Source organism: Cornus florida, unplaced genomic scaffold (assembly GCF_030987335.1).
Source record: "Cornus florida cultivar Cherokee Brave unplaced genomic scaffold, ASM3098733v1 CherokeeBrave_3.0.0_Hap2_Chr09, whole genome shotgun sequence".
Taxonomy (NCBI): Eukaryota; Viridiplantae; Streptophyta; class Magnoliopsida; order Cornales; family Cornaceae; genus Cornus; species Cornus florida.
Genome location: NW_026775579.1, coordinates 94,799,792 through 94,813,433, shown reverse-complemented (window position 1 = coordinate 94,813,433; position 13,642 = coordinate 94,799,792). Strand labels below are relative to the sequence as shown.

The 13,642-nt window shown below is 33.8% G+C and overlaps 1 protein-coding gene and 1 pseudogene across 1 annotated transcript; both read right to left on the bottom strand.

Moving 5' to 3' along the window:
• Positions 1 to 3,925: 3,925 nt before the first annotated feature.
• Positions 3,926 to 4,826, bottom strand: LOC132273189 (putative ubiquitin-conjugating enzyme E2 38; annotated as a pseudogene).
• Positions 4,827 to 11,952: 7,126 nt separating this feature from the next.
• LOC132273188 (putative ubiquitin-conjugating enzyme E2 38) lies at positions 11,953 to 13,051 on the bottom strand. Its single transcript, XM_059774207.1, has 2 exons — positions 12,852 to 13,051; positions 11,953 to 12,628 (listed from the first exon to the last, which is right to left on the bottom strand). Exons 1-2 carry the CDS (start codon positions 13,049 to 13,051, stop codon positions 11,953 to 11,955), a joined length of 876 nt encoding a protein of 291 aa, XP_059630190.1.
• Between the last annotated feature and the right edge of the window lie 591 nt (positions 13,052 to 13,642).

Below are 13,642 nucleotides of genomic sequence, written 5' to 3'. Positions count from 1 at the left end.
GATTTAATAGTAAAAACAGTGTATTTATGTAACATAACATAAAACTTTGATGGTAAATTATGTACCACATATTGAAGGGTTATGGAACATACCAGGTAGTCGCTAATTTTGCTTTTAGCCCAAAAGATAATGAAAACTTTGATGTTGTTTTGAAGGAAGTAGAGCTTGTTGGAGGATTACCTACTGTGTGTGTCTGTGAGAGGCGTGTAGTGTAAACTTATAGATACCAATTAAATTTCATAAATAAAGTAGAAAAATTACAACCTAACAGTAAAAGAATTTCCTTTTAAATATTTTTTTATAAAAAAAAAAAAAAAAAAAATCAAACAAATCGTTTATTTGGTCCGATGGCACTAAAAGTCGAGTGGTCACTCTTTTTATACCACCCACAGTCTACTCACCAATACGAAGCCGTTTGAGAAAAGTTGCCATGCCGTATGACAGATCCCATCATAGAAACTTATAGATACCAATTAAATCTCATGAATAAAGTTAAAAAATTATAATCTAACAATAAAAAGGAATTTACTTTTAATTAAATCATAAAATTGGTTATCATATTGAAATCATATTTTAGAAAACGTTGTATAAAGGACGGATTTCTAAAATTTTTTATTAAAACAAACCAAACAAATCGTTTATTTTTTACCACCTTCTTGTTCATAAGAGAGTTTACTTACCAATATGAAGCCGTTTGAGAAGAGTTGTCATGTAGTAGGACTGATCCCATCATAGAAACTTATAAATACCAATTAAATCTTAAAAATAAAGTTGAAAAATTACAATTTAACAATAAAAAGGAACTTACTTTTAATTAGATCATAAAATTGGTTATCATCAAGAATTTATTATAATCATATTGTAATCTTATTTTAGAAAACACAAAATATTTTTTTATAATTTATTAAAAAAAAATCAAACAATTGTTTACTTGGTCCAATGACACTAAAAGTTGGGTGGTCACTCTTTTTTACCGTTTACCAACTTCTTGTCCATAGAAGAGTTTACTTACCAATACGAAACCGTTTGAGAAGAGTTGTCATGACACGGATTGATTCCATTAGGGGAGAGTTGGGATTTTAATTCAGGGTATAGTTTAAAAAAAAAAAAATTATAATTTAAATAAGAAAAAAAAAAAAAATTACATTCTATATACATCATTCATAAATGCAAAAAGAAGAATGTTAAGAAGTAGGGGTCAAAAAAAAATAAAAAGAAGAAGAAGAAGAAGAAAAGGGAAGAAAATTGATAAATTTGAAAGGAAAAAAAAATTGGAGTTTGAATAAAGAAGGAAAATTTAACTTTTTTTTTTTTTTTTTTCTTAAGGAAAGCAAAGAATAGTAAGAGCAAAAGAAAAGAAAAGAAAAGAAAAGAAAAGAAAAATTTAGAAAACAATTTTAAAATTTTAGGCATTATATAGAATTTTTTTTTTATAAATGTACAAATTAAAATAAAATTTACTATATTTTATAGTCGGCGGGACGGGACTAGGAGGGGCCTGTGCCCCCTCTTGGCACACATTGGCTCCGTCCTAATTATAGAAACTTATAGATACAATTCAATCTAACAATAAAAGAAACTTACTTTTAATTAGATCATAAAATTGGTTATCATTAGGTCCAATGACACTAAAAATCGAGTGATCACTCTTTGTTACTGTCCACAAATTATCAACTTCTTGTTCATAGGAGAGTTTAGTTACTGTAGGAGAGTTTACTTACCAATATGATGTCCAAGCTATATGTGAAACTCTCTCACACTCTACAATTTACTGAAAATATGTTTAAATGCCTATTTTAAATCTATCCCAAACACCCCAACCTCATGGGGTGTATACATGAAGATAATAATAATAATAATGATGCATCGTAATTTTACTTTTCATGCAAATAATTATAGTGTAAATTGAAAGAAAATAACTTTCACTCGAAGGCCTTAATAAACTCCAAAGTAGCTACAATGGAACCTGATATAATAAAAACTAATAATAAATAAAAACACTAAAAATCAGACATCTTTGCATAATACTCTCTAGTTAATTAGACATCACAACTACTCTCAGAACTCCTCTCGATTATTAAAACGTAAGTCACCATTATAAATAAATAAATAATAAAAATTATACAACTCCTCATCATTATTAAAACGTAAGTTGCCAAATAAAATTCAAACAATACAAACATAAGTTAATCATTAAATAAATAATAAAATAATAAAGTTATAAAACTCCTCTTGATTATTAAAACGTAATTTGCCATTATCTATATATATATATATATATTATTATTAAAAGTGTAAAGAGTTTCAGTATTTATTTATTCATATAAAAAATATTTATTAATTAATATAGAAAGAGTTTTTAAAACTATTTTTATAAAACTATAACACAAATTACCTATCTATTATTAGTTTTTAAATAAAAAAATCTTATAATTTGTTTATCTTAATTAATATAGTAGTGTGATTATTTTAAGAAATTAATTTTAATTACTATTTAAGAAAATAATTTGTATTAATTTTAAATTAGATTTATTCAAGTGCTAACGTAACTGTTTTACTAGTGTGTGTGTGTGTGTGTATATATATATATATATATATGCATGTAAAAATTGGTTAATTAAGTTTTTTTAGATTTTAATTAAAATCTGCTTCCTATCTAATGCAACATCAAAATTAGAGTAAGTGATACCACCAGGCGAATTAGGTGATTTCTTAGGAGAAGGTATTGACTATTAGGTTTGCCGGCGCGGAAAATTTGCTAAGCCCCAATATTGTAGATTCTTTCTTTAACGGGCCACTTTTAACATTTAGGTCATGTTTGGTGTGGTTGAATGAAATGAAGTAAGAATGGAATGAGAATGGAACCATTCTCTTCTCATGCTTAGTTATACAAAAAAACCCCTCTTTTGTCTTCCGTTCTTCATTTAATTCCATTCACTCACACCAAACATAACCTTAAGGTTCATTTATATCTATAAATTTCACGCCTTTCATATTAGGAGAAATAATACCTGTTGCCATTGATTTTCTCTGATACCAAACAGTGCTTAACTCGCTTGCTCACTCTTGTCTGCTAAATGGAAGCAACCCAAATAGGATAGCCCAAGTGATTTCTCAAAATAAAACCATCACCACAACTACATATATGTTGTCTTTGAAAGCATCGAATTAAATTGAAATTTAATTCCAAATCCAAACTTCTATTTAGGTATAAGCTGAAAATCCTATGTGGGCCAACAGGTGAAAGAAACAAAAGTCTACTAATTCCATGAGATTGATCCTTAATTTCCATCTTACAAATTCATCTATAATTAGATTCTATAGAACAAAAAAAAAAAAAAAAATATGAGAACTAGAGATTATTTGCCTGTGCTGAAATTGAGTTGGAGCTGATCATAAATTAAATTAAATCCGCATTCTATTTCCCAACATTCTTCTTTAATTTCAAATTGCTGCTGCTGAGCAAAGATGAGAATTGATGCAGAATGAAAATATGAAGCACAGTATTTAGATTTCCATTTTCAACCCTTAATTACGAGGATATCTTTCTAATATATGGGGAAAGACAAACATTAATCTGCGAAAACCATCTATGTAATTATGTTTGAGCTTTCAGCAAAGCATCGGTAACATGGTTTATCAAAAGGTAATTAAGTGGATCACATGTTAATCATAAATAAATTACTGCATCATTCTAATACTGCTTGAAAAGTTTGTAAATCCCTCATCTTTTCGGAATTGCTCACCAAATATTTGAACCAGAGATGTGAGACGTCATAATCACCTTTTCTTGAGACCCAAAGTCGTCGCTGCCATCTGATTGACTACTTTGCTTCAATTCCAGCAGCCACATTACTTTTTGCACACATGTTCAATCAAACAATTTTCTTCAGCATTCCAAAAAACTTCTTTTTTCTTCTGATTCTTATTTCCATCTTTTTTTGTCTCTCCTTTTGCAATACTTTTCTTTAGTTTTTCCAATCATTAGATCCAACCGTGGAATGAAATTCCTCAGAGAAGGATCATTCTTGGCAAAGGCTGCAACAAGATCTGGATACACCCGCGTCATTGAATCCTTGAACTCCCAAGGTACACGGACTCTTTCTGGTAACAACGACATGGTGGTGGTGTCATCTTCATAGTGACCAACTCTCAAAAACCCTTGTCTATAAACCCTACACGCAGTCAAAATAGCACGTCCATGGCTGCGAAAATGTTCAACAATGAAACCCTCAAAGTTCTTAGGCTTGTTTCGGAGGAGGAAAATCATAGTCTCGCATGACATCACAAAGACCCTATAGTTATAATTTTCACTGAAAAAAGGGGTGTCATTGAGTACTAGTGCCTGGAGAGAAACCAAGACCTGTAATATACTCGACCGCCGAGGTTCCCAACTAGGACCAGTCCATGTATTCAAGATGCTCAAACAGACTTTTCCGTTGACATAAAGGTTTGGATTCAAACGGAGGCGGAGGCCAAAGGAGCTGTGATGTGTAATGTACCTTTGGAGGTACGTTTGGGTAGTCTGGAGGGAAGTGAAAGTCGAAAAAGAAGAGGGCATTGTGGTATGGTGTTCCGGAGGACCCAACGATCACAGCTCTCAGCAGGTCAATCCTTCCTTCGTAAGCTCTAACATATATATTTTCTGGGAGATTGTTCTTTAACACTTTCCACCATTCTTTCATGATACTTTTGCACACTGCGCTTCCTGTGCTAATTAGGCGTGCATTCTTGGATTTAGCATACTTATGGTCTGAGAAATCGGTTGCAGCATCGAATTGCTGGAATTGTAGTTTGGTTACTGCTTCTGCCTTCTCCTTGGTCATTGCTTCAACTTGGCTTTCTAATTACGTTTGATACGGCAAATTTGCATTAGATGTCAAGCAATTCAAATACCTGTCACATTCTAATTTTTTAAAAATAAAAAAACCGTACACATTACAAAGCTTTTAACTTAACAACAATGGTCTACAATGGTTTAAACCTGTGCAAAACGCCTATACATACTTGTGTGTATAATATATATATTTATTTATTTGAAGCTTTGTAACATTGAAGATAAAATTCAACACACACATCATAATATATGGTTACTATGCATTAAACAAATAATAATTAAATAAATAAATAAATTGAAACGAACGTAAAAATTTCACATGACTTGAAGATTTAATGGAAAATAACAGTTGCATCTTCTATTCAATCTGTTTAATGGTCGAAACAATAGGTTAAAGGATTACGGGAAATACTTGGAGATAGTCGCCAATTTTGTGTTTAACTTAAAAGATCATGAAATCTAAAAGTTGTTTCGCCTGATTTCGTAGTCCATGAACTCCAACTTTGATGGTTCTCTTTATAATTTGTTTAGATGTGTTTGGTAACCATAACGTTTTTAATAGTTACTAAATTTAGAATTTGAAACTTTTGAAATTAATAAAGGTGGAATATTTTAGGTAATTCTTTTTCATTAGCTAATTATGTCTTTTTTTATTTTTTATAAAGACCATTACATAATATTTTAGGTAACTATTAGCTAATTTTGTCTTTTTTATTTTTTATAAAGACAATTACACTCATTCCTTAATAAAGTTAGTATTATCAAATATGGTAACATCAATCTAAAACTAACAATAAAAATGTTTTAAAAAATATTGTTACAAAATAAATTAAAAAATAATTTAATTATGAAAATTACTTATTATAATGTGTCATTAAACACCTAACATGTTTTTTTTACTAACTGTTCCAACAACAATCACAATTTGAGTTATGTGAGTAGTAGTAGTTTTATATGCTTGGGGGCCTTAGCGGTTTCTCTATCCACAACCTTGAGCTCGGTTGTCAATGGAAAAATTAAATAAGACGAAGCTGAATTTGGGAGAGAATTCACAAATTCAGTATGGTAGAAAATTAATAACACAAATTCTCTTTGAATATTATGTGTCATTATATTATTACTTATTATAATGTGTCATTAAACACCTAACATGTTTTTTTTACTGACTGTTCAAACAACAATCCCATTTTGAGCTCTGTGAGTAGTATTAGTTTTATATGCTTGGGGGCCTTAGAGGTTTCGAAAATTCTCTATCCACAACCCTTAGCCCGGTTGTTAATGGAAAAATTAAATGAGACGAAGTTGAATTCGGGAGAGAATTCGCAAATTCGGTAGGGTAGAAAATGAATAAAGAAAATTCTCTTTGAATATTATGATTAATTATTAAAAAAAAGAAAATTAGAATATATAATATTAACATGTTATTCAAATATTTTTATTATTATTTTCTCCTCTTCTTCTTTTCTCTATTTTTTTTTTCTTACTCCTATGTGTTTATTCGGTAAAGGATTTAATTTTCTTCTCTCTCTATTTTTCTCTTGCTCCCATCCCAGGTGTTTATTGGATGGATAGGCTGTCCGAACTCCAAAGGTACATAAATTGACATTAATTTATTTATTTATTTTTAATTAAAAACAGAAACTAAGGGTGTAATTAATAAAATAGACATTCATAGATCTATTTAATAAGCGTGACAATCGGGTTCCATAAGAAGCTAGTAACTAAATTAAGCATTGCGGCGACTCTAATTTGGTTTGTCCACTGATCTTTACATCCCCTAATAAGTGGGTTTATATACCTTTTAACCCTAACCTGGTTAAGGTCTATTGTATGGGTTGGATTGAGTTATATATATATATATATATATATATATATATATATATATATAATAAGACTCTCATGTGATCCAAAGGAACGAATTTTTCAGCATAATCAAACAGTCTATTACACTTTATTACTTTATCAGACCTAACCATAGTTAATTTTTATTACCTTAATTGTCAATTTATCATAGTTAACCAATACCTTTATTCAATAATGGATTCTCAAACAGAAAAGATATATTGCTTGATAGTTTATGATATCAGTTCAAAATTTTAAAATATCTCAAAAACTATTTTTATTACTCAACTTCTTTTTACTTTTTTCTATGCTTGAAAATAATCATGCAAAAATATTTTGGTGAGGTTATGTTAAGTGCATATAACATACACACCCCCCATTTACCACTTCATAGTTTCTCCAATTTTGATCATCATTAACAAGAACTTTAATACTATATATCTAACAATTCTTGGTACTATTTGCATAGGTATATCAAACTAAACCTTATTTATCAATTTGCAATGTAAATTGGAAACTCCTTCTCATGCCATTAATTTATCATATGCTTCTAATATGCCAATTAGTTCCATGTACTCTATATACATGTGGGACAATTCTTAAATTAGTTTCCGAATGATGCTCAATTTCTAATTGAAAATAACTAAGATTGCATTGCTAGGTTAAAAGAACAAATTGAGAACAAAGTGTGGAATGATTACTGAATAAGTTTTTTTCATGGGTTCAAATGATACTAATTTTTCAGGGTTCGTGAATAAGTTTTTTAATTTTTTTTGCTCTTTTAATTTTTTTTTTCTTTTCAATTTAGTGGGATTTTTTTATAAGCAATTATTACAAATTTATGAACAAATTGATTGCTGGAAATGGTAAGGAAGATGGAAGAGATTAAGGAGGAGAGAGATTGAATAAACGTATTGATTAACTATGGTAAATTGACTATTAAGGTAACAAATATTTCTTATAGTTAGGTCTGATGAAGTAATAACGTGTAATTGACTATTTGACTATTGATTCGTTGAAAAATCCGTTCTTTTGGACCACATGAGAGCCTTCCTGTGTGTGTGTGTATATATATATATATATAAAATATGTATGTGTGTGTAAATATTATTATTCCTTTTTTTCTTTTTTCTTTTTCTTTTTTTTTCCCAGTAATTAAAAAGGTAATTACAATAAAAACATGGGGGCATTCCCCATGGCCCAGACCGAAAAAGAACACATTAGTGGCCCAAACAGATCTTGGGCATCAAAAAAACAAAACCAGCCCAGCCCACAAGTATAATGCAATTCAAAAGTAATAAACTGGTACATCAAAAGTCAAAACCTTGTGCATAAACGCAGAGAAAAATGGAAGAAACTGAATAGGATAGCCCAGTAATCTCTCAAAATAAAAACCCCACCAGAACTACATTAGTAATGATTGTTAAACCGAAGTCATGCACTGAATTGTGATGTGGTAGTCAGCTTGTAGAGAATGTGATTTAACGTGATTTTTTACTAATCTAATTATTCACTTTTACTGTTCACCATCCCATGGCCCAGACAAAGAAGATGGGCAGAGAAAAAGAAAAAGAAAATTGTCTACTGTCCACATTAGTGGCCCAAAGAGATCATGAGCATCAAAAACCAAAACCAGCCCAGCCCACAAGTATAATGCAATTCAAGAGTACTCCTAAAAAACTGGTACATCGAAACCTTATACAGAGAAAAATGGAATAAAATAAAAACCCCACCACAACTACATATAAGAAATTTCACTTATATGGGATTGGGCCATTGTTTGGTTTAATATATATGTATATATATATATATATTCATCTATATTTAGATTCTATACATCAACAATTATAATAAGAGCCGTGATACATCTTCCGACTCCAATCACCGAAAAATCCTCCGAATCAGACTTGGAATGCCACGACATTCTATAAATCATGCCACGACACACCTTTACTTTCTCTTTCTTTCTGAAGACCCAACTGAAAAAAAAAAAAAAAAAAAAAAAAAAAAAAAAAAAAAAAAAAAGTCATCTCTTTCTCAATTTATTCTTGGGTTAATTGCATTAAACCCCTCTGAACAATTTTCTCTTTCTAAAAAAACCCCCCTGAACTATTAAAAAGATGCTTAACCCCCTGAACTATTCAGTTTGTTGCAAAATGTTAGTTGGCCGTTTGAAATCTAACGGAAAGAAAGGCAAGTTTGTCACGTGACTTGGCAAATATTCAGAAAGACAAAAATAACCTTATAATTAAATGAATATTATATATATATATATATATATATATATACACACGCTCGTCCACCCTCTCCCTCCAACCACCTTCGCTGTCCATCATGACCATCACCACCACCGCCAGTCCATGGCTGCCACCGTCACCACCTACCGCCGCCGCCACTGCCGCCGCTCTCTTGCCCTCACAAAGATTCTTCTTCCTTGACAACCACATCCACCATCCACACCCACTACCACCCCTATCTCTCTCCAATCCAATATATACACACGCGCGTCCACCCTCTCCCTCCAACCACCTTCGCTGTCCATCATGACCATCACCACCACCGCCAGTCCATGGCTGCCACCGTCACCACCTGCCGCCGCCGCCACTGCCGCCGCTCTCTTGCCCTCACAAAGATTCTTCTTCCTTGACAACCACATCCACCATCCACACCCACTACCACCCCTATCTCTCTCCAATCCACTTCTCTCTTCTTCTTTTTTCTCTTTAACGTCGAACTCCGGCACTGACGAGAATGACGAAAAGGTGAAAAATCATTCAACAAAAATCGTTTGTTGCAAAGGTCAGTGTTTGGAGGGGAATTGATTGAAAGAATAACGCGTATTTTTTGGGCAGTTGCGATTAGATTGGTTTGGTGATCGGCTACAACAGATTTTTGGGGCTTTTGTGACTGAATCTGTAGCTTTTACGATTGGGTTTTGCGGTAACCTCAAGTTGCCAACACATTTGATAGCAGTATATAAGTTGTAGGATTATCAGGACAAAGCTTCACAAGCTTTCGCAGTAGCCGCCTGACCATGAACATGGGTTTGGATCGGATCAGTTCCACTAGAGGGTGCGGCCGCGAACGGTGGAGCTAAGGAGGAGGAGGGCTGCTTTGTCGGCGGCAAGGGCTCCATGGATTCTGGCGACCATGGCCTCCATAGATTCCGGCAGCGATCCACCTTGTGTTTGGGAGATTTGGAGAGGTTCGTGAAGAGGAGATTTATATATGTTAAAGACCCAGATATCCCACAAAGCTTGTGCCGGATGTTAGCTCCCCCACACTGCTGCCATATGCAGAGATGGAAGGCAGAGAATGAACCAAGAAGGAAGAGAAACAGTGTTGTGCATCCAGGCCACTTCAGCTTTTCACGTGGGTCAATTTTAAAGTTCGGTGATTAAATGTATTTTATCATTTCTCATTTTTTTTGTCCACGGTAAAATTATTAATGATAGGATGACTTGTTAAATTTTCATTGGATATGGAGATTACAAAGGCCACATCAACTAAAGTTGGATATGTATAATGGGCAAAACGGTAATTTTAGTTTTTAGTTAATGGTTGTTTAACACCTTGGGGTTAAATGCAACATTCTTTTAGTTTAGGGGGTATTTTTTAGTTTAGGGAGGTTTCTTGCAATTGGCTCATAATTGAGGGGGGTTTAATGCACTTAACCCTTTATTCTTCAAAGTTTAGATCTAAAAACTTCGTCTTTTAGATTTTTGGGTTTGTTTGTATTACATAGTGATAGTAAATGTGAGGAATCCGATTGAAAATTTGATGGTGGTGGTGGTTGAAGATGACAAATGGGTTAGAGAGAGAGAGAGGCGAGACAAATGGGTTTATAGAGAAGAAAGGTATAGGCGATTCACTGCTGCCGTTCCTTGCATCGCCGCCAAACTGGGAGCCAGAGGAAGGTGCAGGGGTGTGGAACAAAAAGTCGATGCCAGTGGACAAAGACGGAAGAAATAGAAAAAACACCGGTGAAGGTGAAGCAGCGGGACTGAACCGTAATGCCAGCGAACAAGGATCTCAGATGAGGGCGACGGCGGAGATGGACGGGCAGTAATAAGATGAACACCAGTAATTAAACAACCAAAATATCAGTAGTAATAAAATATGTGTATATTTTGAGTAATCTCCTCCCACCCGAAATACACAGAGAGGGTATGAGAAAAAGAAGGATTAGAGATCATAAATATTGTACTCCAATCATCATCAAATTAAGAATTTCATCTCTCTGTTGCTTGGAGGCGCGCTGTCAGAAAATTCGTCGCTTCAAATCATTCCTGATGACGACACTGCCACAACAAATCCAACCAAGTGACCTCGTTTGCCTTTGCCGTCGACATCACGGGCTAAGCTGTCGCTAGATCGGAGCTCTGTCTTTGGCGCCTATGGGCACTCAATCACAGTTGTTAGTCCAATTTTCTCCTTTATTGAAGTCAGTCCAGAGCTTTAGTCATTACCGGATGGACCCTCGGATGGAAGGCACCGAGTGAAGAAATGAAGAACAATGGAAGAAACAGAGGGAGAGAGAGAAGAGAATCGTGGAGAGAGAATGAGAGAGAGAAAGAGCTATGTGTTTTTGGGGTTCGACGTGGCCTATCCACGTTGGATTTGGAAGATATGTCAGTAGATTGGGTCGGAAGTTGTATCATTTTTCTTATAATAATTAAGCAACCAAAATAAAGGAAATTCATATAAAGTTTCATAAAAAAAAGAAAAGAAAAAAAGAACGATGAGAGATAAGAGATTAATGAATTAATAGTGTACTAGAGTCTCTTGCCTATGCTGAAATCAAAATCAAAAGTACGTACTCTAAAACATTCCAGGTTCAAAACTCACTTTGCATAATTATGATCGAGGATATCAATCTTTCTATTAGTAAACACTTAATTGGGATTAATAGGGAAAGACAATCATTCTTCGAAAACCATCTATGTAATTAATATATATGTTTAAACATTCAGCAAATTAAGCATCAATAACATGGTTTATGAAAAGGTAATTAAGTGGATCAGATGTTAATCCCTATAAATAAATTACTGCATCATTCTAATATTGCTTGAAAATTAAGTTTGTAAATCCCTATAGTACTTTACTCTTATCATCAGAAGAATTGGTCCCGTCCAAATAAATGACTGCATCACACTTGCTCAAACCAAAAGTCTTCTTCAGCATTCCAAAAAACTTGTTTTTTCTTCCGATCCATTTTTCCATCCTTTTTTCTTTCTCCTTTTGTTTGTACATTTCTTTAGTTCTTCCAATCATTAGATCCAACTGTGGAATGAAGTCGTGATCAGGGAAGGATCATTCTGGGCAAATGCTGCAACAAGTTCTGGATAAATCCTCCTCGTTGATGCCTTGAACCACCAATATACATGGACTCTTTCTGGTAAAAACGACGCCACACCTTGATAGTGACCGACTCCCACAAACCTTTGTACATATGCCTTACATGCAGTCAAAATAACATGTCCACGGTTGCGAAAATGTTCAACAATGAAATCTTCAAAGTTGTTGGGCTTGTTTTGGAGCAGGAAGATCATTGTCTTGCATAACAAGCCAAATGCATAATAGTTACACTTCCTAGATTGCTCCTCCATCAATTTAATTCCTTCCAACTCTACAAATTCAGGTTCATTGATCAAGCAAGCCCTCTCATTGAGTACCAGTGTCCGGAGAGAGAGCAACACTTGTAATATGTTGGAACTCCAAGGTTTCCATTTTGGACCATGCACGCATGTATTCAAGAGGCTCAAACGGATAATCCCGTTACTATTAAGGTTTAGATTCAACCCGAAGAGGCCAAATGATCTATAATGTGCCTTTGGAGGCACGTTTGGGTAGTCCTGAGGGAATTCAAAGTCAAAGAAGAAGAGGCCGTTGTGGTATGGTGTGCCAGAGGCTCCCACAATCACAGCTTTCACTAGGTCTATCCTTTTTCTTTTTTTTTTGATAACCCAGAACTCCCTGAGACAGGGCCCTTCGGACCCACCCCTAGGGTACTAAACTGGGGATACTGTAGCCGGCCCCACAGCTACAACACCAAGTTAGTCGACGAAACTAGAAGGCTTGGTAGAGGACTCGAACACTGGTCTCTTGTGTGCCAGGCCCAAGCCCCACCATCACTGCTAGCCCGCCGGGGGCCACTAGGTCTATCTTTCCTTCGTAAGCTCTTACATAGATTGATTCTGGCAGATTCTTCTCTAGTATTTCCCTTTTTTTCATGATTGTTTTGTACGTTGCGCTTTCAGTGCTAACGTGTGGATTCTCCAACTTAGCAAACTCATTGTCTGAGTAATCGGCTACAACATCAAATTGTTGGAATTGTTTGGTTACTGATGTTGCTACTGGATCATTGCCCATTGCGCGCTTTAACTTGCTACTGTATTCAAACAAAGAAGGATATATGCATTCAAGTTAGGGTTGAGGTCAAGGGAAATGAAGAAACTTAATTTGTAGTAATTAACCCCGCCCGAGTGTAAGTATATTATTTTTTATTATCAAGAGAAATAATGAGTATTCATTGTCTTGGGCATTGTATTACATGTTTCTATCTTTCTAAAAAAAAAAATTATAAAATAAATAATAATAATAAAAAAATAAATATTTTAAATGTGAGGAAAAAAGGGTGTTGGGTTGCTGTGGTGAGACTCACACTGTTCATCTCTTTGTGAGGAATGAGAGATGACAAAAAGAATTACTCTATTTAGGATTGAACCGGTTACAAAAAGAATTATTCTATTTGAAATTGCCAAGTATTTGAGAAAATTAACAATTGGATAATGATTTCTGACATATTCCAAGGTGAATATAAGACTAAAAAAAGATTTTGGCCATAATAATGTGGAAGGTGCATGTGGGTATGTATATAAATATATATATATATATATATATATATATATATATATATATATACACACACACACACACATATACATGCACTCGGGTTTTGGT